Source organism: Octopus bimaculoides, chromosome 16 (assembly GCF_046866305.1).
Source record: "Octopus bimaculoides isolate indiv1 chromosome 16, ASM4686630v1, whole genome shotgun sequence".
Taxonomy (NCBI): Eukaryota; Metazoa; Mollusca; class Cephalopoda; order Octopoda; family Octopodidae; genus Octopus; species Octopus bimaculoides.
This window is the reverse complement of record NC_142943.1, coordinates 15,738,214-15,763,566: the sequence shown is the minus strand read 5'-3', so window position 1 is coordinate 15,763,566 and position 25,353 is coordinate 15,738,214. Positions and strand designations below refer to the sequence as shown.

At 38.2% G+C, this 25,353-nt stretch overlaps 1 protein-coding gene across 1 annotated transcript in view; it reads left to right on the top strand.

Annotated features, from left to right (window-relative positions):
* The window catches only part of LOC106877076 (uncharacterized), a 272,305-nt gene that overhangs the window by 116,662 nt on the left and 130,290 nt on the right, over positions 1–25,353 (top strand). The window contains exons 15-19 of the mRNA XM_052973794.2: positions 1,094–1,166; positions 5,215–5,327; positions 9,711–9,870; positions 10,934–11,173; positions 12,748–12,954. Of these exons, the coding sequence (XP_052829754.1) occupies positions 1,094–1,166; positions 5,215–5,327; positions 9,711–9,870; positions 10,934–11,173; positions 12,748–12,954 (793 nt within the window). The remainder of the gene's footprint in view (positions 1–1,093; positions 1,167–5,214; positions 5,328–9,710; positions 9,871–10,933; positions 11,174–12,747; positions 12,955–25,353) is intronic.

Genomic DNA, 25,353 nt, shown 5'->3' with positions numbered 1-25,353 from the left:
ATATTTTCCTGTAACCAGCACTGATTTGTTATAGCATTTCCTATCTGAATATATCTAATGTAAAAAATGCAATCAATGATGGGAAAATAGTTAATGGGTATATATACATATTTCAAGAGTTCTTGCTCCTTCTTCAGCACCACATCTAACCCATTAACCATCCACAAATTCATTGCTTAAATAGCTACAAAATCTAGTGGTGTAACACTGTTGGATGTACCAATTTTACATATTAAACACATTTCTAGCAGCTGATATGTACATAATGAGTTTGTTGGTAAAGAAGGAGTAAGAACTCTTGAAATATCTATATACACCCATAACCTATTTTTTAAATCTTTGATCACATTGTTTACGTTAGGTGTATTCCGAAATGAAACATCATAACAAATCAGTGTTGGCTATAATTTCTGTAGAAAATCTGTACGGATAACATTAAAAAATGATTTAATAGCACTGCTAACATGGTAGGACACAGTGTTGACTTTTAAAGTGTTTAATATACTTTGTAGTATATTATAGTTAAGTAAGGTGTCCCTACAAATAATTAATAAGACTGGATGGCAGAAAGAGCATCTAGCCATAAAAATCCTGCCTTAAGATACCTTCTTATCTAATCTATTCTAGCATGAAAAGGTAGACATTAAATGAATGACTGAACAGGCTCATCTTTTAATTTCCTAAGTTGTTCACACATTAGGTGTGCTAAAGTCTGCTGTCTTCTACAAATAGTTTATTTGTCAGCTTGCCTGAAAGATGTATGTCAAACTTTGTTTATCTTCTTTGTATCATTAAGTGTGGGGAATCTCTGCCCATTCTCTTCCCATTCACATTTTGTTCAAGTAGAAAGTCATAGAAATTCTGTTTAAGATTTTTCTTGAACCAGCTTTGCTGAAATCTTCCCTTCCGCTTGAGTCTCACACTGTTTGACCACTAAATGCATCACTATATAGTTAATTTTATCAACTTAAAATGCATTACCTTCCACTTCATTTCTCATTACCGAAATTATCTCTACAATTTCAAATCTTTTAATTCTTATAATTTGGTAAATCCTTTCACTGTGATTCTGTCAAACATTTTCAACTTTCAGGTACTCCCAGAAAAACAACCTGTTTTTGCCTTTCTACCTCTGCGTTCTTATGGTTTGCGCTTCATTATTCAAGGTAAATACTTGGGCAGCAGTGTTTGCCATTTAAATTCTAAAAGTTTGCCTGGTTTTACTTGTTCATATGTGCACATGAATTATATATATTTACATATTTTTGTCTCCTTAAGTTTGGTTCATGTGGGATTTATCAGTGGAATAATTTATTAGTATGTCATCAGTGTGTTATAGTTAAGCTGAAACATTCATAACAAATTTTATGATACAACTTTATTTTTGTCAGTTCCATAATCCTATCATGGTAACTATATACAGTATATCTAACATGATCGATCTCCCAGTGTTTAGCTATAACAATATCATCTTTGTTTTGGGAATAGTCTCAGGATTTGACATAAAAACAGTTGATTAAAACTGAAAATCTTTAGCAATTGCTTTAGAGATTTGCCTGCTGGCTCATCATGCTTTTCACTTAGTCTTCATCATTTAGTATCAATTTTATTTAATGCTGGCATGTTTGGAATAGTGTAGTGAAATCTAACATTCTCATAATTTATCAAATCACTTCCTTTCTATGCTTCTTCTGTCTACATCCATCTACTGCCATTTCTTGACACTGTTGTCATCGTTTTCGATTATGCATCCAGACTAGTACATATGCTGTCTTCCATCTTTGTTTTTGTTTCTGACCACTGATTCCAGCACTAATTACCTAATCTGTTTTGCAGAATTCACTATTACTTTTAGTTAACAATCTGAACCAAATATACTTTTCAAGTAACAAATGTTGCCATTTCAGCTACAACTTTTACATGATGCATAACACTGATTTCTTACTGTTGTCTCTTAAAATAAATATCAAGAAAATCATTTTTTCAAGTGTTATTAGATTTTTACCCTGTATTACCAGTAGTCTTGCAATATTAATCTGTAGGTATTTTGTTTCACTCTTCCAACTTTTGAACTTTCCTACAGTTCTTCAGTACATTTCACAAGCCCCAATTCTCAAACAACCACAAATTGTTCAGAAACAATGTCAAGGTCAGTCCCAACTGTATGAAAAATGTCTGCAGCACAACAGTGAGTGAAGTTTGAGAAACCAGATCAAACTATCTGAAGGAATCCACTCTCGTTGGCAGAAAATACCCAATGAAAGCAGTCATCCAGAAAGTGAGGGCAACATCCTAGGAAGGTGGCAGGAGATGAGAACCTCAGACATTGGTATGAGGAAAGGCAGTTTCAGAAGCCACCTTCCTCACTGCAAGAGAGAAAAGGAGGTCCTGCATAGCAACTGAAAGATCAATAACAATGCACCATGGACAACACCATTCACTGCACTCCTCTACAAGATGGTGAGATGCAGATTGAGGGAGACTTAACCACCATCTCCAGCAGTTTGAACAGTGATACAAAGACTCCCAAAGACGCAGTCAAATAATGTATGCAAATTAAATTACTTGCTTCCTACTCCCAAAATGATTAGCCTTGACATGCCAACTGTACCTGAGGACCACATCAAGGCCACAGGCGCAACTCAGTGAACAAGTAGAGCAATGAATTGGCAACTGGAAAGCAAGCTAACCAGAAAGACCCCTCGTGAATTTGCAACCTATCAGAAATAGTACTCAAACTCTCACCAAACTGCACCCTATCGTCCTACAAAAGGAAAGATACACCAATATCTTAGGCACACTATATTTGATAAAAAAAGACATGGTCAAAGCTGGGATGCCTCCAATCATAGTTGCACTCAAACTCAATCAGTGTTAAACAACATCAACTGGGATACTCACTGTCAAAACTGATGGAAGGTTCATCTATTATTCTTCATACAAAAATAGACCGTGTTCAAATTCTCATATTCAAATCAAAACCCTCTTTCACTTTTTTATGTTAAAATGCTCAGCAATTTCATATAGCACTGCAGCTTCTTCACTCATTGTGCAACTAGAGACAATGAGAGTATCTTGAGGAGAAATCTGCACCACACTCCTTCCAAAGCTGAATTCAGCGTGAATGACATTAGTAATTCACTAAAGAAGGGCTCCACAACAAACAACCTGGATGAACTTACTAAAACAATCTTCAAGCCACTGCTATCATCACCACTATGTTGCATACTGATTGGCTGAAATTTTACTCTTTCACAAAATTAATCAAATGGCTCACAGCAAACAATCTTCATGGATAACCTGCTAAAAACAATCTATTCTTGTGCTTAGAGTTTTATATATATGGGTTTTTTTTTTGTGAATTCTCCCCCTATATATATTTATACAGTGGGGGGAAATAAATATTCGTACATGTCAAAATTCTTTATTTATTTAATTTCTAATGAACATAAATGGGATATACCAATACTATATTTGCATACACATGCATAAACTAAGAATATGCAAAAGAAACTAATAAATTATAGTAACTAATGAATTTATATACAATTATAAATATTTAGGGGTGAAAAAAGTATTCGTACAGAATAAATTTATGAGTTTCTATATCACAAAATACTGTTAAAATAATTTTTTTTTTACTAGAACTTTCTCGTTTGTTTCAATAATCCTATCAGTGGTCATTTTTAAGTGTCAAAACGCTAGCTTCTTCATTCAGCACTGAGACAACATAAAGTAGTGTCGTGATAATGGCGAAAAGTAAAGAACTCACAAATTCAGTGAAAAACTTAATTATTAAACAGTGGAAAGCAGGTAAAAGTTACAGGAAAATATCAGAGACCCTTTGTATTCCATTTTCTACCATATCTTCATTTATTCAAAGATATAAAAAATCGGGAACTGTTGAAAACAGAATAAGATCCAGTGCACCACGCAAGATTTCCCCTAGATCTTTAAGAAAAATGAAGTGAAGAATCGAAAATACGCAATGATCACCAGAAAGGAGTTGCAAGAAGATTTGTTAGCTTCAGGGACTAGTGTTACACTATGAACAATCAGCAATGAACTTCATAGGAATGAACTGAAATCATGCTCTCCTAGAAAAACTCCACTGCTGACTAAAAGGTATAGAGATGCCTGTTTAAAATTTGTTTATGAACATAAAGATAAATCTGATACATTCTGGGAAAATGTTTTTTGGACAGACTAGTTGAAAATTGAATTATTTGGACGAAATTCGCGTAGCCTATTCACCAAAAAACACAATTCCTACTGTAAAGTTTGGAGGTGGCAACATCATTGTGTAGGGGTATTTCTTTGCAAATGGCACTGGTAATTTACATGTGATAGATGGTAGAATGAATGCAGAGATGTACCAAAATATTTTGAACAGTAATTTATGGGACTCTGTAGAAAAGTTCCAGCTTTGTGATGGGTTGGTTTTACAACAGGATAACAACCCTAAGCACACGGCGAAGTCTTCCAAAAATGGATTGTCAATCACAATATAAAATTATTAGAATGGCCAAGCCAGTCACCTGGCTTGAACCCCATTGAAAATTTGTGGCATCATTTGAAAATTAAAACTCATTCAAGAGCCCCAATGTGCATTCCAGATTTGAAGAAAATTTGTCAAGAAGAATGGGAAAAAATTCCTAAAGAAACATGCGAGATTGGTTGAAGTGGAACTGAATAATGGTTATGCTACGAAGTATTAAATCAGAATTATCAGTTATTTATGTTCTGTACGAATACTTTTTTCACCCCTAAATATTTATATTTGTATATAAATTCCTTAGTTACTATAATTTCTTAGTTTCTTTTGCATATTCTTAGTTTATGTATGTGTATGCAAATATAGTATTGGTATATCCCATTTATGTTCATTAGAAATTAAATAAATAAATAAAATTTTGACATGTACGAATATTTATTTCCCCCCGCTGTATGTATATATATATATATATATATATATATATATATATAGAGAGAGAGAGAGAGAGAGAGAGAGAGAGAGAGAGAGAGAGAGAGAGAGAGAGAGGGGGGGGAGACATATTCCAGTAACAATACAAGCTAAATGATATTTCTGGATTGTAAATTTTCTTAAATGAATATTGTAAAATTTGGTATTTTTAGTTTTGTGATTGCATAATAAATGGGGATCAAATTTAACTCAGAAACAACTTGCATTGTAGTTTTATTTCTTTTTTGTAGGTGATTTTGACTTGCCATCCAATAGAGAATCTGTTGATTCTGACAGTTTGTGGAACCAGTGGCTCAGTAGTGAGATACCATCACTATTTTTAGATGCTCTGGAAAAATTCAAGGTAAGGTTTCAGATTTTGTAGAAAAGCTGTGTCAGCAAATAGATTGTTTGGAACTTTCTCTCACTCTGTCTCTCATACTTAAATATACATATCCAGGCATGTAAGAAAATTATAATATACAAGCACTACTATTGATACCTAATCACAGTAATATTTTAAACTTCCATTTTTTGGTTTTGTTTCATCAACACATGATTATGGTTGGAAAATATTATCCTGGAATCCCTGCAAACACTGAACAACAATCTACAGTAACTGTAAAAGCAACTGAATGGAATATTGGGCTAATAACTGAAGGGTTGACAATTAGTGTACTATAATGAGTCTGTCCAAAACAACTCCTGCTGGCTCAATTCCTCAAGTGTAAAACAGTACTCCCAATGAGCTGCATTCACTTCATAAGCAACAGGAACACAGTATATATAATTAATAGATGTTTTGTCAGATAGAATTGCTAAAATGATGCCTTCTTAATACCATGGTGAAAGCAAAAGAAAGCTTCTCCAATACTCAGCTTCAAAACTGAGTCTTCCATCATTTCTATCAACCAAGTCATTGGATATAGAGCTTGATTCTAATTATGTCTGCATGTGTTAATTGGTTGGACCAGTCTGACCCTTGGTAAAATCATTCCATGTAGGCATCTACAACTAAGTGATTATTTTACTCAAGTTGGAAAGATTTCATGAGGACTAACTGCAAAATAAGTCAGCAGTAAAGTTTACTTATAAGTATGATTTTCTGAAAACTAGTCAAGTATAAGATCAATGTGAATTATAACTACTGAAATTCACTGGAAATGAATTAGGTCATTTGTTTCAAATATAGCAGACTAGAAAATGAAAGTATATTGAGTTTAATTGCACAAGAAAATAATGTATGGAGCGACATTGTGAGAAGAGTTCTTGCATAGGAAGCAGGTAATTTCAGAGAAGCTGTCTTATGAGTGTTTGCTGCATGGTGATTATAATGTAGTAGTTATGGCAATAATAGCAACAATATTTGTGACAGTTCTTTCATTGTTGTCAGTGCCAGTGGTACCCTCGTTTGTGAGTAAAAGGGTATGAGAATGACAAACACCATTTTGCCTGTCTACCTGAAAGTGAGTTATTTGAAGCTGATATTTTAGATCTATGAAAGGAAGTGATCACTAACATCCTCACTTCTGATATATGACAGTCACTGTTTATACAATAGTTAATATTCTTGCTACTATTAGTATTGTCATTGTTGTTGGAGCTGGTATTCTTGTTATTGTGACTGTTGCTATTGTTATTCTCACCATTGAGTCTACATTGTTTTGAGATTGGCTCTTATCCTTCCCACCTTCTCTCATCTTTATTGTGTGTGTGTATATATATATATGAATGGTTGTATATACAAGTGTATATCTGTATTTGCCTAAATATATAATAGAGAGTGCAGCTTGTTCCATGTATCAACCTTTTTATCTTCTATTTAGTCTTTCTGGATCTATTCCATCTCAATCACAGATTTTAAAATTAATTTTTGTTAACTAAACAGTTTGAAACTTCGAATACTGGTAGAATTTCTCACGTAGAACACAAATTACTATGAACGTTTTTGACAAAATTTCCCATTTTAGAAGTTATTTCGTGTTAAAGTTGTTGTATTTGGGTAATTTCAACCAATCAATGACGTGTATTCAGTTGAAGAAAGCTGCTGCTGTTTGCGATAGTAATTGAAGAGGAACAACTTCTGGGTCATCTCTACTAAATGTCACCACTCTGTTTGAAGAATCAACACCATAGAGCAACGAGTCAGCAGCTAGCTTTTTTGTTGTTGACGTATATGTAGTTTCAAAATGCCTTATTTTACAACTATGAGATGTATTGTTATTGTCATGATTTTATCTTACTATAATCAACAACAAACACATTCCATCAATATAAAAGTCTTTATTAAGGCAGCGAGCTGGCAGAAATGTTAGCACACTGGGTGAAATGCTTAGTGGTATTTCATCTGCCGATACGTTCTGAGTTCTAATTCCACCAAGGTTGACTTTGCCTTTCAGCCTTTCGGGGTAAATAAATAAGTATCAGTTATGCACTGAGGTCGATGTAATCGACTTAATCCCTTTGTCTGTCCTTGTTTGTCCCCTCTATGTTTAGCCCCCTGTGGGCAATAGAGAAATAAACATAAAAGTCTTTATTAGATTAAAAATAGCATTATCGAAACATGATCATAAAACAAAACAAATACCAGAAAATATGGTAATTGTAGTGGCAGTGACAAGTTCACTTGCTGGTTGCTAGTTGATAGTGTATAAAGGAGGGAAAGAGTAAGGAATGCATGGTGCTGACTAGAAAGGAAGGAAAGATAAAGGTGATGAATAGAACAGAGTGGTGACATTTAGTAGAAATAACTCAGAAGTTGTTCCTCTTCGGTTACTATTGCAAACAGCAGTGGCTTTCTTCAACCGAATACACGTCATTGATTGGTTGAAATTACCCAAATATGACAACTTTAACATGAAATAACTTCTAAAATAGGAAATTTTGTCCAAAGCGTTCAGAGTAAACCATGTTCTACATGAGAAATTCTACCAGTATTCGAAGTTTCAAACTGTTTAGTTAAAAAAAATTAATTAAAAAAATCTGTGATTGAGATGGAATAGATCTGTCTTTCTTAATACTTTTCATTTTATCACCTTGTTTTCTGCCTTATTGATGTCAAAGGGAATTTGCATAACAGGGATTGAGCAAATTTAATATACTTTGTTGTTTTTGTCAAAAACCACTGATGAGGTGATCGAGAAAATTATGTACTTTTCCCAAATGATTGTGTGATTTTGTCGAAGGTAGAAAAAACATAAACCCCTTCAGGTAGATGGCCCTGCTCAATCTGTAGAAAAGGTGTAAGTAGAAACTCTATAAGATGTACCCAGTGCAAGCTATGGACACATAAGAGGTGCAGCAATATCAAGGGAAGGTTAACTAGGAAGTTAGTTTTTGTATGTGGCAGATGTTCAAGAGCAATAAACACTGAAAATGTGCAGAAAACAACTTTTGCCACATTCCAGGGAGAAAAACCAGAAGTAGTTGATAGCTTCCATTATCTAGGTGACCAAGTTAGTAGCAGGGGAGGGGGCACTGAAAGTGTAGCTGCTAGAATAAGAATAGCTTGGGCAAAGTTCAGAGAGCTCCTACCTCTGCTGGTGACAAAGGGCCTCTCGCTCAGAGTAAAAGGCAGACTGTATGACGCATGTGTACGAACAGCCATGCTATATAGCAGTGAAACATGGGCTGTGACTGCTGAGGACATGCGTAAGCTCACAAGAAATGAAGCCAGTATTCTCCGATGGATGTGTAATGTTAGTGTGCATACTTGACAGAGTGTATGTACCTTGAGAGAAACGTTGAACCTAAGAAGCATCAGTTGTGTACAAGAGAGACGATTGCGCTGGTATGGTCACGTGGCGAGAATGGATGAGGATAGCTGCGTGAAAAAGTGCCACACCTTAGCGGTTGAGGGAACCTGTGGAAGAGGCAGGTCCAGGAAGACCTGGGATGAGGTGGTGAAGTGCGACCTCCAAACATTGGGCCTCACCAAGGCAATGACTTCAGACTGAGACCTTTGGAAATATGCTGTGGGTGAGAAGACCCAACAAGCTAAGTGAGACCTAAATCCAAGGCCTCTGCCAGGGATGTAGCCATCCCACTTATGCGTACTTTTCCTTCATTGGTCACTAAACTCCACTTGCGAAGACCTGTTGAGGCAAGTGAAATCGAAATCAAACTAAATTCAACGACTGGCCCCCTAAACTCGACTTGTGAAGACCTGTTGGGGCAAACGAAAGTGAAATCGTGATGGCACCTGTACCAGTGGAGCGCTAAGAGCACCGTTCGATCGTGATCGTTACCAGCATCTCCTTCCTGGCACTTGTGCCGGTGGCACGTGAAAAGCTGTTCGAGTGAGATCATTGCTAGTGCTGCTGGACTGTGCAGGTGGCATGTAAAATATACCATTTTAAGCGTGGCCGTTGCCAGTACCGCCTGACTAGCCTTCATGCCGGTGGCATGTAAAAGCACTCACTACACTCTCGGAGTGGTTGGCATTAGGAAGGGCATCCAGCTGTAGAAACTCTGCCAAATCAGATTGGAGCCTGGTGTAGCCATCTGGTTCACCAGTCCTCAGTCAAATCGTCCAACCCATGCTAGCATGGAAATTGGACGTTAAACGATGATGATGATGATGTGTTTTCTAAAGCTTAGGATGCCAAATATATTTTCTGTATTTCTAATTAATTCTATTATGTGGCTTGTATCCTGCACACTATCATCAACCCCCCCCCCCCCACACACACACACACTTTATCATTCTGTTATTAAAATGTTAAATATTCTGCTTTCTATTTTCTAGGCTCATCCACACTTCACTTCACCTGTGATGGCAGTTGCTTCTTATTTACAATTTGTACCAGAGGAGGATGAAGTGCTTGACTTCTTTAAACCAATTGCAACACATATTCAGAAAAAACTGAAAAGTAAACCATGCATTCCTTGTCAACCATTAACAGAAGGTAAGGATTGTTTTGTGTCCTAACAAAATGTAGTGGTGGTAGTGGCCACCACTGCTGCCTAATCCTACACTCCTAAACTTAGTCTGTTCCAGCCCAATGGTAGTCTGTTATGTAATTAGGAACAGCAAACAGATATCTGATTGCTCCATCTGATTGCTCCATCTGATAAAGGTATTCTGTATGGTTTATTTAGTACCATAGTTTCTTGAGCTTTTCCTTATTAGATGCAAAGTTACATTTTGTAATAGCTGGGAATATAGTCAATTGAATTGATATCAGTGCATTGCTGGTACTTATAGTCAATAGTGAAAGAATGAAAGACCAAGTCAAATCAATTGAACGTATCAACAAAAATACTTATATGCATTTGGATTATTTTACACTATGTGTCCCACTATAATACTGCTCCAGAATAGTTTCAGACTGATCTAGAATGAGATAAATAGTTCAGATTAAGATAACAGAAATAAAACAGGTATGGTATATTGTACAAAATCTTATCCATTAAAGGAAGAGCTGTCTTTGCAGTACTTTCTGAAAATCAGTTTGATGTGATTTGACATTAATTTTTTCTAGGATTTTCCTAGAAATTACTGACTTGAGTTTCAGACAAAAACATTATTTGAGCTATTGTTTTACAGATTGATACTCTTCCTGATGCTCATACTTACCTGTTCTACAAGTAAGGGATCTTTTATTTTACATGGCTTTGAAGGCATGAAGTGGCCAGATGATTTGTTGACTGGAGAAATTCACAACAAAACCCACTACACTTTCATACAAGCTGTTGTTTACAATAGATATGTATACACACACACCATACATACGCACATACACACACCACATGTACACACACACACACACACACACACACACACACACACACACATGTAAACAAGGCTTGGATTTGTATAGGGCTGTCGTAGAAGACACTTGCCTAAGGTGCTATGGAGTGGGACTGAACCCAACACCACTTGGTTGGGAAGTGAACTTCTCAACTGCACAACTATATACCCATAATAAATATATTTTCCCTTTTACATCTGATATATTGTATTTTTAGGTGGTAACATTCAATGGAAAATTCCTTCTCAGACACTACTTGGTCAAGACTCACTGACAATGAAAGTGGCTCCTCCACAAAAACTTCAAGAGATTTTAAACCTATGTTATTTGCATCCAGATCTTGCTAACATACTTAATATAAGTACTACTAACAGTCTGGGTATTGAGAAAATAAAAACAGCCCACCTGTTGAAGATTGGAGAAGGTTTAGCCAGTGACTTTTATCACAGCACAACAGGTGAGTATTTCCACTTCAAAATTTAAAAGCATAGACATTTGTATACTGAAATATTTCCCCTTGATTAACAATGAGTTATTATTTGCAATAAAATGAAATAATTTAATTTGAATGTTAAAATTACTGGTCTTTGTGTGCTCAAGCACTTTTAGTATGAACTTATTCTTATTGAGTATACCACTTTTTGACTGCTTAATGTTTTCAAAGTCTTTCCTTTGACTTTTTGTTGATGTAAGTAAAAGTGTCTAGCAACTTGTCATGCATGAGTTTGAGATTTTTTTTCAACTTGTATATAAATTTTTGTTCATGTAGAAATTTATAAATTTTTCTGTGTTCAGGATCATATGCATGGAGAAGGTGGAGTAGCCTTGGTGTTTGATATCCTACTTTTTTTTCTTCTTCATACCAAGATTTTTGTCAAAATTAAAAAATACACTTTAATGGAGTACATGCTACTAGCATTTGTTTTACTGTATCTGATTCCATTAATATATGTATATTATTAAACTCCACGCAGTCATCAATGTAAAAATACAAAACTTAATGATTTTTTAAAAAATTGATACATAATTAATTAAATAAAAACGTTTTTAAATTGAAATCCTCATTATCATCATCATTTAACGTCCATTGTCAATGCTGGCATGGATTGGATGGTTTGACCAGGGCTGGCAAGTTGGAAGGCTGCACCAGAATCTAGTCTATTTTGGCATGGTTTCTACAGCTGGATGCCCTTCCAACCACTCCAAGAGTGTAATTGGTGCTTTTATATGTCACCGGCATGGGTGCCATTTGTATGACACCAGTACCTGCCACGAATGCACTTTTACTTGGCTTGATGGGTCTTCTCAAGCAAAGCATGACATAATGCCAAATGGACTTGCTCATTGCCTCCGTGAGGCCTAACACTCAAAAGGTGCTTTTACGTGCCACCTACAATGGGTGCCATAGGCATGACACCAGTATCCGTCACGAATATGGAGTTTTTAAAACCAGTACAATATTTATAAAAAAATGAATAAACATAACTAGCTTATTTATGATAAACTGATGCAATTTTTTCAGAAGTATGACAAGTACAGTAGGTCCTTCTGCTGTAGATACACCCCCACATACCCTCACTATGTTTAGCTTATTGTTTATGTTGCAAATCATTATTATTGTACAGAAGAGGACTGGAGGAATGAATGTAACAGAGAATTACATTAAGTAGCTGGAAACGAAGCTATACATGTATATTTTAGCAACGAGAGAAGTAGAAAGGAAGAGGTTTTGCCAATGTTCTACAGCATTAGGGACACATTGCAAAACAGTGTATAAGAGAGAATTAAGATGTTGAAGAAGAGAAGTGTACCACCTTACTGAGAACAGATTCCACTCCTATTTCATTGCTGACTTATAGGAAAAGCATCCACCATAAAATTTCTTCCTCCAACAATATGCTAATGTTCACATTTACAAACCTTTCCCCATTAGCAACCATACAGAGTGGTTTAAAATAGCAAAAACACTGAAAATACAACTACCTAATTTTTTCATATTTTGTGTAATAATTGAAACTATTTTGTGTTCAGTTAATAGTGAGCAGATTGCACGAATTGCTCAGTGGCTTGCCTGTGTCTATCGCAGCTTGGATGAAATGGGTAACAATGAAGACATCTTTACAAAACTCTCAGAGATCCGGATAATTCCTCTGAGTTCTTCCACTTTAACAACCCTCAGAAGTGAAACAGTTTTCCTTCCAATGGATTCCTACAAACATCCTGTACAGAAACGGAGTGGTGAGTAGTCATTAAATATTTATTGTTATGGTTAATTTAGCAAAAACCTAAGTGTGTGTGTGCATGCATGTGTGTGTCTCCTTGCCTTGACTTTGCATGATAGCTGTAAACAAGTGTGACCAACATGCAAGCAGTGTACTTCATTTTCAACCTTCTGTAAAAATATGTCTTGTAATGGGAGAATATTACCTTACTTGGAAACAGATGAGTGCTGGCAATAGGCAGGGTGTCTTTCCATAGAAAATCTGCCTCAACAAATTTCATCTGACTCATGTGAGCATGGAAATGTGGATGTTAAAACAATAATTGTGCTATACAAACATACTGACACACATACACAGAGATCTCTATATCTATATCCATCTGTCTGCCTGTCTACCTCTTTGTCTGTCTCATCATCATTTAACATCCGTTTTTCATGTTGGCATGGGTTAGGCAGTTTGACTGAAACTGGTAAGCAGAAGAGCTGCACCTGACTCCAGTGTGTTCTGGCTTGGTTTTCTATAGCTGGATGCCCTTTCTAATGCCAACCACTCCATGGAGTGTATGAGTGCTTTTCACATTTCACCGGCATGATTGCCTTTTACATGTCACTGGCATGGGTGATTTTTAAGTGTCACTGGTACGGATGCTTTCACATGTCACCAGCACAGATGCCTTTTAACTTGTCACCAGCATGGGTGCCTTTTACATGTCATTGGCACTAACCATGACTATGATTTCACTTAGCTTGTCTTCTCAAGCACAATAAATTATGAGTGGCTGTGTGATAAGTAGCTAGCTTACCAATCACATAGTTCTGGGTTCAGTCCCACTGTGTGGCACCTTGGGCAAGTGTCTTCTACAATAGCCTCAGGCAGACCAAAGCCTTGTGAGTGGATTTGGTAGACAGAAACTGAAACGTATATATATATATATATATATATATATATATACATATATATATACATACACTAGCAGTATAGCCCGGCGTTGCCCGGGATTAAGCTAGGATTATTAAGTGATCAAGTGCTTTATTTCAAACCAAAATAAGTAACATTGACATCAGATTTGAGCGAAATACATTGAAATTGGTTGGCTGAAAATGGTTTGCTGGCAATTTGATTGTGAAATCCCATAAGGAATCAGTTTATTGGTTATTTCCACTCATTGACTGCTTTTTTTAAGTTGCATTAGAGATCTGCATAAGAGAAGGTTGATCTGAAGGTTTGCATTGGGGATCTGGATTGGAGCAGCTTAGGAAAACTTACCACAGCCTTATCCAAAAAATAAGGGGCCTGTCCCTCTAGGTTACGTCTATGAGCAACTTAGCCAATCACTGATATCAGCCGAGTGAGCATTGTTGTTGGAGAATTCAGCATTGTCCAATAAAAAAGAGGAAGAGTCCATAAGTCATGTTGCCATGGTTTGAGAATATGTCTGGCCAATGCTTCCGGATCACTGTTTATAACCACATCGGCTGTAATGACAACTTCTCTATAAAACTTCGCTATAGACAACATTGCGTGTTCTGCCCTGAGGAGCATACACAAAAAGAGCGTTTCTACTACCCGCATGGGAGCAGGCCACCTAAAGTTGCTCATGTGAAAAGCATGGCTCCCCCAAATGGATGCCTGTCACTGATAGTGTTTGGCCTTGGGATTTGTTGATGGACATAGCAAAGCATGGTCTCACCGGGAACTGCGATCTGCGGAAGTGAAATGGTATGTCTGACCCCGAGGGATAAAGGTGCATCCTTGAAATGAAAACATTTTCACCCCTCCCGCACTCTGTAACAATGGTGGCCTCAATCAAGTGGGGCATCAGGGACTTAACTACTAAGCGGGTCTCGTTGCGCTGTTTAGGCGGAAGCAAGTTTCCGATTAGCATAATTGGGCATCCAACCCTTAGCCTAAGAATGTGAGGTGGAAGCCCTGCTGGCTCCAATGAGTTGAGAAACTCGATAGGGTACTCTTTTACTTGTTTCAGTCATTTAACTGTGGCCATGCTGGAGCACCGCCTTTAGTCGAGCAAATCGACCCCAGGACTTATTCTTTGGAAGCCTAGTACTTATTCTATCGATCTCTTTTGCCGAACCGCTAAGTTACGGGGACGTAAACACACCAACATCGGTTGTCAAGCGATGTTGGGGGGACAAACACAGACACACAAACATATACACACACATACATATACATATCATCATCATCATCATCATCGTTTAACGTCCGCTTTCCATGCTAGCATGGGTTGGACGATTTGACTGAGGACTGGTGAAACCGGATGGCAACACCAGGCTCCAGTCTGATTTGGCAGAGTTTCTACAGCTGGATGCCCTTCCTAACGCCAACCACTCAGAGAGTGTAGTGGGTGCTTTTACGTGTCACCCGCACGAAAACGGCCACGCTCGAAATGGTGTCTTTTATGTGCCACCCGCACAAGCCAGTCCAGGGGCACTGGCAACGATCTCGCTCGAAAATCCTACAGGAGCCAGTCAGGCGGTACTGGCAACGGCCACGCTCAAAATGGTGCATCTCATGTGCCACCCGCACAAGAACCAGTCCAGGGGCACTGGCAACGTATATATATATATATATATATATATATATATATATATATATATATATATATATATATATATATATATACGACGGGCTTCTTTCAGTTTCCGTCTACCAAATCCACTCACAAGGCTTTGGTCGGCCCGAGGCTATAGTAGAAGACACTTGCCCACGCAGTGGGACTGAACCCAGAACCATGTGGTTGGTAAGCAAGCTACTTACCACACAGCCACTCCCACGCCTATTGACAATGTCTTGGGGGTCACACGTCCGGTCAATCGATTTGTAGATGCTTTCCTCACTCGGAATTCGGCTTATGAGCTGGTCATTGATAGCACTTACAGCTACATTTTTGGGGACCAGGATGGTTCATTCACTGAGCCAATTGATGTCTACATAGTTACTTTCCAGATTGGGGAACAGTTTCCAAAAGATCAGAAGGGCTGTCCACTGTGTTGCACAGTTCAGAGATGGATATGTCACCCTTATCATTCTTAGGAACCTTCCCTTCTCCAAGGGCTAAAATGTCTTCAGCAAATGCTGCAGACGTGCTATCACCAAGCAAGTGCGCTCGCATGTTTGTGCTTAACATCTTAACCTGGGGCCACAGCGTGGATGACTTAAGGCATGCACGCACTTCATCAGCCCTGGTTCCTTTAGGGATGACAGGAAGGGTTTGTTGGAAATCTCCTGAAAGCAATAGAGTTACACCACTCATAGAAGCTGTAGAATCCCTGATATCTTTCAGTAACCAGTCCAATGCCTCAAGGGCACCCTTATTGGCCATTGTGCATTCGTCCCATACAATGAGACGGCACTATCTAAGAACTTCAGCTTCCTCTGAATTTTTGCTAATGTTGCAAGTAGGAACCTCGGCCCTAACCAAATCCAAAGGCAGCTTGAATGCCGAGTGCGCCGTCCTACCTCCTGGCAATAACATAGCAGCGATTCCCAAGGAGGTAATGGCTAGCGCAATTTGTTTCTCGCGACGAATCTTAGCAAGTATTAATCGTGTTACAAAGGATTTGCCGGTACCTTCAGGAGCATCGAGGAAAAAATGCCACCCACCTGTTTTTCAACGGCACTGATGACAGTTTCGTATGCCAGCCTCTGATCAGCGAGCAATTTTGGTTCATTTACTCTCAGGTACTCTGCAAGGCTATCAGCATCATACGACAACTCCAGAAGTAACTTTGGTGCGAGTATGTTAACGTCCTGTCGCAATGAGGAAGGCAAACCGAATGTGTTCAATGCCGCCCCACCCATTTTGAGTAGGGCATCCTCAATTTCAATCAGCGCATTATTGTAGATCAGGTCATTGTATCCAATGTCAGCATTGGGGCACTGTTGCTTTGCCATCCAAAGGAAGTCCTTGAACATAGGGTCCCTGTACTTCACCCACAAAGAAGCTGGATCGGACAACCCACATTTTTGGAGCAAAATAGCGAAGACTTGCCGTAGGCTTTTGGGTGAGTTTAGCAAAGCCCCTTCAGCCAAAGTAGAATCCCATTGTGAGTCATCCTCCAAAAGCCCACGCTGAAAGCAGGCTGCCCGAAATGTGTCATAACACACATTGTCAACAGTTCTGATATCCCGGAAGCTTTCTGGACTGACAACTTCATGAAGAAGGAGCTGCAAGTAAAAACACTCCTGCTGGCTTGGGTGCACCGTGTATAGCCTCCCGAGGCAATCCGAAAACTTAATGCCTGGATGCCCATCTACATCAACCCCCGACTGTCTTCGTGTCCAAACGTTTTTATCCCACACAAAGTAGGATGGCAGTTGCGGACAAATAAGACGCTTTGCAAATGTGTCAATTTGACACAACTTAAAGAAACCAGTAAGAGTTGTCTCCTTCGGCAGGGCAGCCAATTGGGCAGCATTGTGCTCAAAAAAGTATACACGCTGACCATTCTCCAAATAAACAGTCAGATGCATGATTGCTGGATGCCTTTGGTGGAGGGGGAAACTGAAAATACGCCAAAAAGCGTCATTGCTGCTGATGTACCGCCCTGACAGGTACTCAGAAACTTCATCTCTTCCACTGGCACTTTGAAGGCCAAATACGGCGGCATCGGAGCCTTTGTTAATGTACTTACAAATGTACTTTATAGCTTTAACGGCACTGCAAAATTCAACATTTATATGGGCATTAAAAATCTTCAAGAGAAGCGGGCAGTAAGGGACAACCCACCGATTGTCGACTTTACTTTCCTTTACTGTTGTGGTGAAGCCACTGTTCTCAGGCCGTCTCCGTCTGTACAGGGGGTACCCGTCTCCATTAGTCTGTGTCTCATCAACAAATTGCTTAGGGAATCCCTTACTACATGACCCGTTCTGTAGGCACGCATGATGGCCATCAACACCCATCCCACACGGACCATGAATCATGTTCATGCTGACAATGTCATATAACTCATGGTCGATGACAGGGTTAGGAATCTCAGCTGAGATGATTGCATCAACATCATTAGAGTTGATTTTTGTCGCTAGCCAAATCAGAATGTGAGCATGTGGATTTCTTCTCTTCTGTCATTCCACGGTGTACATGTCGCACTTGACTGGCCCAAAAATCTGCCCCTTTTTGATTAATGACATCAACTTGGCCAACTTTAGCTGGAACACTCGAGCAAGTAGGTCATGCCTGTGGGCAGGTTGTTGCTCAGGGTAAAGTTCACAGGTTATTTCCAACCGCTTTGGGTTGCACATGAACGTAATAAACAGGTCCGGATGACCATAAATTCGGACGTACGTCATTGCATCCTGGGTTCGTTCGTGCATGTACCTGGGTCCCCCCATGTAGCTGGAGGGTAATATGCAGGTCTTTCCCAGGCTTCGGGAATCAGCATCATTCTGGATCCCATCTCGTGGCTGGATGTAGCTGTCACTGCGCAGCTCTTTCTGGTGTGTTTTTATAAAACACAAATGCTCGGATTCAATCTTGGCAGCCATGTCCACTGCAAGCTGATGACGTATGTCTCACGACCGATGCACGTGATTGAAGCTGTTCACCCGCAGCATAAATCTGTAGGCATAATATGCCCTTGACGACACTGTTTTGGCCAATGTCACAGAGGAGTCGTTGGGTTGACGATGTTGAATGCCGAAATGGTAATCATCCTCCCTGCAAATGAACAAAAGGGGGTACTGTAGGCTGTTGTAAGAGCGGTGAGTTTCACTAATCCTACGAAGGCCGCCGCCACGGCATGAGATAACTATATCTCTGGGGTTGTGTTGGTCCCCATGAAGAACGACTGCCACCTCATTGCATACAGGAGCATTGAAGCAGCGAGCATGCCCCCCAGATGGCCTCTTGTCAGCGTCAATGATGGCATTGTAGTTGGGACAGGGTGCGTTCTCCAATGCGCATTTGAAACTGAGGATGTAACTGTTGTACTCGTGCAGCATTGTTTGTAGGCCAAGTAAGATGTCTCTGTCGAAAGTTTCAGCCTCTGTGTTGTCTCCATTCGCCAGGAAATTGGCTACTCGTGCTGCGGCCTGTTGATTGTAGTCAGAGATGGTGAACTATTGTTAGGGGGCTGGAGTGACCCAATGAGGTGGTAAACCTGCCCCTGGACTTCAAAAGTTGGCATCCACCTTTCCTCTCGGACAACTTTAGCCCCAAAGGAGGTCATCTGGAAAGCGCAATTGTATGTCCTGATAAGTTGAAGAAATCTGGATGACCTTGGCGCAGACCCTGCCAGCAGGTCCTTCAAAGGCTGTGGAGGGTCTTCAAGTGGTGGCAGCTGCACTTTGCCAGTTGAGCAGCACATCCCAGTGCTTACAGGAGGAGTAGCTTATCGTCAGTTCATAGTTGAAAGCCTTCATGAGCCAATAGGAACTTTTGGGGCTTGTAATGCCGCGAGCAGCCTCTCGCCGATGACTATTCCTCTGTATCCTACCATATCTCTGAGGAGGAGTTTCAGCAGATCGCGTAGTAGTAGTGACAGCAGTGTTTTGTGAATTTCAGACTGCTCATTGTTCCGCAGTCTCGGAGGCTCTTGAATTGGCAGTGGCAGCAGCATTCTTAGAATTGCGTGTTGCCCATTGTTCAACAGTCTTGGAGGCTCTTGCTTTGGCAGTGGCAGCAGCATTCTTTGAATTGCGTATTGCCCGTTGTTCAGCTGTCTCAGTTGCTCTTGCATTGGCAGTGGCAGCAGCGTTTTTTGAACTGCGAGCAGATCGAGCTGAGCTCGTTTCTTGAAAATGCACCGAACGGTCGAATGACCTCCTCCTTTGTAGTCGCATAGCTCTTTCATCGTCACTTTCAGTGACTCTCCTACTCAAAGCATGCAAAGAGGTCTGAGCCAATCGCAAATTACTTTCATGAGAAGTTTCATTGACCCTTCTAGCCCTCTGTGCCAACGCAGCAGCCGTTCGACGCCCGAGACAGATTCTTTTCTTAGATGGCATTTTGTAAATTGGGAGAGAGAGAAAATGAAACTGACAGATGGGGAAATGTGATTAAATGTAGGCACAAATGAAGCTGAAGTTGCGATTCTGATGAACGAAAAATCAGCAAGGAGAACAAAACTGTTTTCAAATACGGACAACGTTATGTGGTCGTTTTCAATTAAGAGTAACTTGTTTCATCAAACAAACAGCTGAAAAATAAAGCAAAATGCAATAGAATAGGATGGAATTGAAATATATAATAAAATTTAAAAATTAAGAATGAAGACTCTCTACGTAAGAAATATGCTACAAAACCCTGTTTTTGAAACTATATCTCATGTTTAAGAAGAAAAAAAAGCATTTTACATTTTCAGCCTCGGAAATCGCCCCACACACACATTGATCTTTTCACCCTCTATTTTTCAATGTACGGGGAAAATACGGAGATTAAGAATATCGAAAACATTTTTTCACTCTTCGTAAGAAATATAACAGTCAAGTAAAGAATTTAAACAAAAAGCAAACAAAAACTAAGAAACCAAATGTGCTAGTTGCTAATTACATCATCAATAGGTTTTATTTTCTAATTGAATTAACCAACATACAGAGATGAAGAATATGGAAAACATTTTTAAATCTCAAAAGTACAGGTAAAATTTTAGATAACACTCACACCCTTTTCACTAAGAAAAAAATAAATGGGACACTGACAAATTGTTACATACCTCATTGTTTCATTGTTGTTAAATAAATGGATGGCGATCTTACGGTACGATTCCTAGATATGGGCTTTTTCTGTAAAAAGTGTCTTTACCAAAGATCGGCCTTTTCCGTAACACCTGCACGATCTTCACTATGGTGTTAGGGTTAGGGTACGGAAAAGGCCGATCTTTGGTAAAGATCGCCGAACACACTTTTTACGGAAAAAGCCGATATTTAGGGCTCGTACTGGCGTGAAATAAAAACAAAACTCTTTCGCTCCCAAAGTAGAATGTGTGTGAATGAGAGGGGGGGAGAAAGATGAACGATATAAAATAAATAAATGATTTAAAGTAAATATATTTTAATTGTTGTGTGAGAAAGTATATATAATCTCATTATAAAATATAGTGTCTTTCAAAAACATTGAACCTATATCTCATGTTTAAGAAGAAGAAAAAAAATTGACATTTAAATTTTTGATGAACGCTGACATTTTATCTTCCTTTTCTTTCATTAGACGCTTTGTTTCTCCCTTTCCCAGTTTTTGTTGACTTTTTTTTGTTAGGCGCTAGCAAACAATCTGTAACTCTCTCACACATACATAAACACAATTTGACTCTCTTCTTCACGCGCATACGCCTCCTTCATGCGCATACGTCTCCTTCACGCGCATATGTCTTCTTCATGCACATACACCTCCTTCACGTGCATACGCCTCCTTCATGCGCATACGCCTCCTTCACGTGCATACGCATATGGTTGACAATCGATTTTTATATCTATACGCAGGTGCCTCTGAGAGAAAAAGTTAACGAAAATGCAGATAGGGTCATGACAAATCTAAAATTGGAGCGATATGCGTGCTAATTTGTGGACATGCATAAAGTACATTCATGTACACACACACACACACACACACACACACACACACACACACACACATCTTGTCTTATATAGATACTGATATATAGATTAAATTAATTTCCACCAAATTTTCTATTATTATTTACTCCTTTAGATAACATTATCTTTGTTCTATTTCTAGCTGAACTTTATTCGATTTGACGTTATTGTTCATGTTAAATTGGGTTGTTTCCATTTCCACAACATTTAATTTCTTAGCGTTCCCTTGTATTCGAGTTTCCTTATTCTGTTCAACATTATTATGCTTCAAATTTATTACACTATTCAGATTCTAATCACTTTTTTGAAATTTCCATCTTATTTTAATATTATGTGTTGCTATAATTTGTGCAATATTACGACTAAGTTGCACACTGGGGTCAATCTAATAGACTGACCCCCTCCACCAAAATTTCAGGCTTGTGCCTAGAGTAGAAAAGAATATTATGACTAAGACAAGACAATAACCCAATCTAATTTTATGCTGATTAAAAATTTTGTAATGTCTGTGGTTACTTGGGAAATATTTTTTAATTTGGAATTTGGAAAAATTGTAATTGACCTGTTTACCAAATGGAACAATTAGCCATAAAGTATTCTTCGAGTTAAGATTTTGATGTTTATATCTGTTTTTCAAAGAAGTATTCTCTGCTTTCAATCCATTTTAAAGTTAGTATTTATTTTAGCCAATTTTCTATTACAAGAATTTGAGATTTATATTAGAAAATACTACATCTTCATTTTCATTAGCAGTACAAGAATTTTTAACTCGGTTATCAGCAATCTTAGGATTTTTCCTTTTGTTATGAATATAATTGTTCACCTTTCTATTCTCACTATTAAAATCACCTACTCTTGTTATTTTATCAACTTGAATATTTGATTTTAAATCTCCATTATTACATTTGTTATAAGTAGATTTGTTTATAGTTCTAGATTTTAGGTCTGCAATATTAAAATTACTATTTAAATCCAAGTCAGTATTTGACTTATTAATGTGTGTGTGTGTGTAATTTTAAAATCCAAGGATCTAGGTGTCAGATGTTAGTAAATTTCGAGCAGTCTGTAGTAGGTATAAAAAATAACTTTCAGGAATGATAATAGTTTATTGGCATAGAGTGTTGTAAGTTTTTCCCATATTAAAGTCCAATAAGCTGAAAAAAGTTATTTTATAATTCATGGTTAGCATCTAGGGTTTCTATGAATGTGATTAAAAATCAAAATTGAGGGAATGGAGTAGGTAAAATCCAGGTTACATATGTTTCATAGCTAGCAGAACCTTGGAAGTAGTAATTATTCAAAGAGGAGTACTCCACTAGCTACTCATCAGGTCGAAGATACCATAGTTAAATAAAGTTTACATTCTCATCAAGGGATCCTGAGTTAACTGGCAGATGTGACTTAAAATCAAATCTCCTGCGAGTTAACTCTGGATCCCATGATGTCAATGTAACTTTCATATAACTAAGGTATCTTCGGCCTGATGAGTAACTAGTGGAGCACTCCTCTTTGAATATTTACTAATTCGGAGGTTCTGCTAGCTAGGAAGCATATGTACCCTGGATTTTACCTACTCTATTCCCTCAATTTGAATATATATATATATATATATATATATATATATATATATATATATACATACGCACACACACACACACACACATACACTCAGAACCACGCTAATAGCTTAGGAGTGAATTTTAAGATTTCTCAGTTTTCTGTGAATCGATTTTGATAAAACTTTTCTCAGCTGATTTGCACACTATTGCAACACCATTGTTATGTTTTCATTATTCTGTGTAATGTCCTTTCTTTTTTATTTCATACTAGCAGTATAGCCTGGCGCTGCTCGGGATTAAGCTAGGATTATTAAGTGATCAAGTGCTTTATTTCAAACCAAAATAAGTAACATGGACATCAGATTTGAGCGAAATCCGTTGAAATTGGTTTGACTGAAAACGGTTTGCTGGCAATTTAATTGGGAAATCCCATAAGGAATCAGTTTATTGGTTATTTCCACTCATTGACTGTTTTTTTAAAGTTGCATTAGAGATCTGTATAGGAAAAGGTTGATCTGAAGGTTTGCATTGGGGATGTGAATTGGAGTAACTTAGGAAAACTTACCAACAGCCTTAACCAAAAAATAAGGGGCCTGTCACTTCTAGGTTAACCCTAACCCTAAACCCTAACCCTAACCCTGACCCTAAAACCGTAACCCTAACACCAACCCGAATCATAATCCTAACGCTAACCTTAACCTTAACCCTAACTGTAAAACTCTAACCCTAACCCTAACCATAACACCCTAGTAGAAATCGTGCGGTTGTTAATCTGAAACATTACAAAACCCTTTTTGTGGTCCGAAAAACGGGTTGGTGGGGAGGACTGACAAATTGTTACATGCGTTTTTGTTTCATAGTTGTGAAATATAAACAAAACTCTTTCGCTCCCAAAGTAGTATATGTGTGTGTGTGTGAGAGGGGGGAGAAAGATGAACGATTTAAAACAAATAAATGATTTAAAATAAATATATTTGAATTGTTGTGTGAGAAAGTATATATAGTCTCATAGAATATAGTGTCTTTCAAAAACATCGTATATTTTAAACTATATCTCATGTTTAAGAAAAAAAATGCCTTTTACATTTTACACTTACTCTGTCTTAACTACATTTTCATTCCTAATATGCTTTCTGCCTCCCTTTCCACTTTTTCGTTCTTTTGTTTTTTTTTTGTTTTTTTTTTAGACGCTAGCAAAGTAAACTCTGTCTTGCTTAGAAAAATTTGCTTTGATTTCTGTCTGCCTTACCCATTTTTTCATTTTTATTTTTTTGGACGCTAGCAAACACTGTATCTCCCCCCTGTCACAAACACACTATTTCTTTCTTTCTTTCTCTCTCTCTCTCCTTCATGCGCGTATGCACAGATTTGACTTCGCCATGTCAACAAACTTCAAAATTGGTAAAAGTTTATCGATTTTTACAGCTATACGCGGGTGCCTCTGAGAGAAAAATTTCGCTAAAATGCACATAAAGTCATGACACATCACCTCCTAAAATTGGAGCAACATGCATGCTAATTTGTGGGCGTGCATAAACTACATGCACGTACACGCACACACAAACATCCTCTCTTTTATATATATACAGATTCTTCGGTTTTGGGGTGAACCACAGTAATAGCTTTGGAATGAAAATAGCTCATACTCTTTACTCTTTTACTTGTTTCAGTCATTTGACTGCGGCCATGCTGGAGCACCGCCTTTAGTCAAGCAAATCGACCCCAGGACTTATTCTTTGTAAGCCTAGTACTTATTCTATCAGTCTCTTTTTGCCGAACCACTAAGTTACGGGGACGTAAACACACCAGCATCGGTTGTCAAATGATGGTGGGGGGGGGGACAACACAGACACACAAACACACATGCATATATATATATATATATGACGGGCTTCTTTCAGTTTCCGTCTACCAAATCCACTCACAAGGCATTGGTCAACCCGAGGCTATAGTGGAAGACACTTGCCCAAGGTGCCACGCAGTGGGACTGGACCCGGAACCATGTGGTTCGTAAGCAAGCTACTTACCACACAGCCGCTCCTGCGCCTAGACATTTTTTTTTTTTTCAGAAAATGAATATATTGAATATATATTTAACTGAAGATCATAATAATATTATAACATTTATTGACATAATGAATTATTTAACTATATGAGTGCCATTTTGATGGATAACTTCAAAAACCCTATTAGTCATGGAATCTATCAATTTCTCAATAGTAGCAGGCTGGACTGCCTCTGCTACAGCTTTGATGGTCGCCCATAAGATATCTTGTTTAATGATGGACCAAAGATTTTCG